Source organism: Sapajus apella, unplaced genomic scaffold, assembly GCF_009761245.1.
Source record: "Sapajus apella isolate SASKATOON/1434 unplaced genomic scaffold, GSC_monkey_1.0 scaffold41, whole genome shotgun sequence".
Classification (NCBI taxonomy): Eukaryota; Metazoa; Chordata; class Mammalia; order Primates; family Cebidae; genus Sapajus; species Sapajus apella.
Window position 1 is genome coordinate 14,916,781 of NW_022436981.1, and position 3,996 is coordinate 14,920,776.

Consider the following 3,996-nt stretch of genomic DNA (forward strand, 5'->3'; position numbering starts at 1 on the left):
TTTTTCTTTCTTTCTCTCTCTCTCTCCTTCCTTCCTTCCTTCCTTCCTTTTCTTTCTTTTCTCTCTTTTTTCTTTCTTTCTTTCTCTCCTCCCTCCCTCCCTCCCTCCCTTCCTTCCTTCCTTCCTCTCTTTCTCCCTCCCTCCCTCCCTCCTTCCCTCCCTCCTTCCTTCCTTCTTCATTCTTCCTTCTTTCTTCTTTCATCTTTCTTTTCTTTTTCTCTGTACCATCCAGACTGGACTGCAGTAATGTGATCATAGCTTACTGCAGCCTTTAACTCCTGGGCTCAAACAGTTTTCCCATCTCAGCCTCCCAAGTAGCTGAGATTACAAGTGTGCACAGCCACATCCAGCTAATTTAAAAATTTTTTTTGTAGAGATGGGGTCTCACTGTGTTGCCCAGTCTGGTCTCAAACTTCTGGACTCAAGTGATACTCCCACCTTGGCCTCCAGAAGTGCTGGGATTACAGATGTGAGCCACCATGCCCAGCCTTTTTCTTTAAAAAAAAAAATAAATAAATAAAAATCACTTTTTATAGTTTCTACTTCATATAGATTTTGCTTGTCTTTTATTTCTGTACACATGGTAGCATAGTTATCTGTATACTTTGTGAGTTCTCTATTGTTTTTGTTCATAAAGTATAGTTTTATTATACACCTTGTTATAAAATAGTGTGCTTGACATTGTATTTGAAAATTTATCTGTAGGAATACTTTGAGGCATAGTGTGAAGGCTCCTCCAGAGAGGATTTGAGTTTGCTTTTGCGAGGTGCCTGGGCATTTTAATCAGATACCACCTTAAAACAAGTTTAAGGCTTGAGATTCCCTGATATCCTACATCATTTGAGCGGGAAGGTCTCTTGTGAGATATCCCACTTTATGAGGGCCTGACTTTGTATATTAACTTTCCGTGTTGTAAAGATGTTTTTAAAAATGTATCAGTGTTTTGTTTTGTTTTCTCTAAGAGGTTGGCCTGAATAATACAGCCTGCTTTACTGAAACAGCAAGTTCTGCTGCAGTTTATTTAACTAGATACATGTTGGACATTTAGTATTTTTCTTTATTGTAAATAACACTGTAATGAAATGTTTGTATTTGTGTGCTTGTCCTGTTATTTATTTGTGATCAATCTGGAAATAAATTGTTATAACCTGCATTTTTTTTTTTTTTTTTTTGAGATGGATTCTTGCTCTGTAGCTCAGGTTGGAGTGCAGTGGCACAATCTTGGCTCACTGCAACCTCCGCCTTGTGGATCATGGTTCAAGAAGTTCTCCTGCCTCAGCCTCCCAAGTAGCTGGGATTACAGGCATGAGCCACTATGCCCAGCTAATTTTTGTGTTTTTTAGTAGAGGTGGGGTTTCACAATGTTGGCCAGTTTGGTCTTGAACACCTGACCTCATGATCCACCTGCCTCGGCCTCCCAAAGTGCTGGGATTACAGATGTTAGCCACCGTGCCGGCCCCCCAACCTGAATTTTTAAAGGCTGTTTGATATATATTATCAAAGTGTTGGTACACAAAGATTGTCCTAACACTGCATATTCTAAATCTTTTTAATTTTTACCATTTTGATAGGTAGAAAATACTACACATTATTATTTTAATTTAGCATTCATTATTTTTACTTATATAACTATTGGCTGTTCATGTTTTAATACTTATATATGGCCAACTAGGAGTTTACTGACGCTAACTCATATCAAATGATGTAAATATTTCCCTCAGTTTGTCACTTATATTTCATCTTCATTTACAGAAATATGTTTTGGTATAGAAGTTTAACGTTTTTACTAGTCAGATCTATCAATCTTTTGTAAAGCCATAAGCAGTCTGAAATAATAGATTTATAGTTGTTCCTAGAAAAACAAGTGTTTTAAGTTTAGAATTGTCTTATGTGGCTAGAAAATTGAGGAATAGTTGAAGCACTCTAACCTCAATTAGGATATTTTAATAAATTATCATAACCCGAATAAGGATAATGCTCATTTTTATTCTACATTAATCTGAGTTTTTATGCTAAGTTTTTTCCTTTTTCTCATTAAAATATTTTCTCTTTGTCTGCTACTGTTCTTTTGAGGTATACCTTTAGAAATTAACAGAGTTAAAATTTGAAAGAATTTTGAATTTAGATTTTATTCTCTCTTTTGTCTTCGCTAATGATAATGATTCAGAGATGTTAGAACTGATTTACGATATCAAGGTTTTACAGTTTTTAATATAAGTATACAGTGTGCATTAAAATGGGAAATGATTTTATTGAATCTGAATGAGGACTTCAGATATTTACAACAGCTTAAAATATATTTTTTTTAGATAAGTGATAAAGAGAAGACTCTTCGAGAACAGGAGATTATTGCCTCATCACCAAATTTAAATGGAGTTAAGTCGGAGTCCATTTATAAGGTACGTAAACATGTATAATACTTCCTACGTTTTGTTAAATATGTCATATTGAGCTATATATATATATATTTAATTAATCCATTTTTATAGTTTCTTATCACCACAGCTACTCCTTCTCCTGTACTTATACTGTACTCATTGCACTAAGGGTTTGCCAATGTTCTCTGCTGGGCTGTACCTTCCACAGATGCACTCCTAAACCTGCTTGGGCTCTGACCCCCCATTGCAGGCCCTTTTTCTAAAGGAATACGCTCCTTGCATTGTTTGGCTTCTTACACCCTGCACTGGGCTGTCCCCTGCCAGGAAACCCTCATCGTGCATTTGTCCCAACACTCTGTTTGGAAGTCCACTTCGCTGCTCTTGGCCTCTGACATCGTGCTGTCTCGCCTCATGGTCTCTCTGTCATTCTGTTTGGGATCTGACATTGTAAGCCTACTTTTTTCCTATGTGAATGCCTTCCTTAACCTACTCAGATTGCACTGTCCTGTGCTGGGCCACCTTGGTTTCCCCTCCCCACTCATTGCAGATAGCTACTTCACACAAATCCTTCCAAAAGGGGAAGAGGGAAGAGCTTATATTCATTTCACAATTTGACAACTGCAACCCCACAATTTTCGATTGAAAAGAATATACTAACTACTATGAGTGAGTGCCAGTAGTTTAAAATCCCCTCGTTCCAGCTTCTTTGTTTTGACTGTTGAGCCATCATTCAGTCAGCCTTTCAAGCTTAGAGTGTGGGGATCAGTATTTATTTCTCCTACGGCACACATTTCCAGTTAGTGTGCCTTCTCATCATCTTTTGCTTCTACTTGCACATTTTTATTTCCACTGTGACCACCTTAATAAGCTAGAAGCATGGAATGTTGTAGCTAAAGAATCCCTAAGGGTCAGTTAGCCTATCTCTTCCTCCCCTCTCTCAGTTTTACAGTTCTGGCTGCAGAGATTTAGAGGGATTCATTAGATTTACCAAATCATAAGTCTAGTCAGTATCAGAACTTGGAATAGAATTCATGTTTTAAGTTTCCGTTCCCTTTTTTTGCTTATATTATTGCAATAAACCCTCCTACTTGCTCCTCTGATATGTCCTGTGTAAGCCATCTGTTTGGTGCAGTGTCACACAGTAATGCCCTGTAGGGCTGTTTGACTTTCTTTGTGTGCCCATGAGGGCAGGGATTGTTTTGAAGTTGTAGAAATTGATGAATTAATCAAAAGTTGTTTAAAAACATACAATCTGTTTATAGTGTGAGATGTCATTGGATATGCATTTATATTCATCCTTAAAACTTGGATGAATAGGCAGTTTGGGAATCATTTCTCACCTAATTTTTTAACCTCGTTTTTTTTTAAAAAAGAAAAACTCTGCCGGGCGCGGTGGCTCACGCCTGTAATCCCAGCACTTTGGGAGGCCGAGGCGGGTGGATCACGAGGTCAAAAGATCGAGACCATCCTGGTCAACATGGTGAAACCCCGTCTCTACTAAAAATACAAAAAATTAGCTGGGCATGGTGGCGCATGCCTGTAATCCCAGCTACTCAGGAGGCTGAGGCAGGAGAATTGCCTGAACCCAGGAGGCGGAGGTTGCGGTGAGCCGAGATCG

At 38.3% G+C, this 3,996-nt stretch overlaps 1 protein-coding gene across 1 annotated transcript in view; it reads left to right on the top strand.

Annotated features, from left to right (window-relative positions):
* PRIM2 (DNA primase subunit 2) overlaps nt 1-3,996 on the top strand; it is a 329,319-nt gene that overhangs the window by 61,593 nt on the left and 263,730 nt on the right. The window contains exon 9 of the mRNA XM_032299377.1: nt 2,310-2,399. Within this exon, the coding sequence (XP_032155268.1) occupies nt 2,310-2,399 (90 nt within the window). The remainder of the gene's footprint in view (nt 1-2,309; nt 2,400-3,996) is intronic.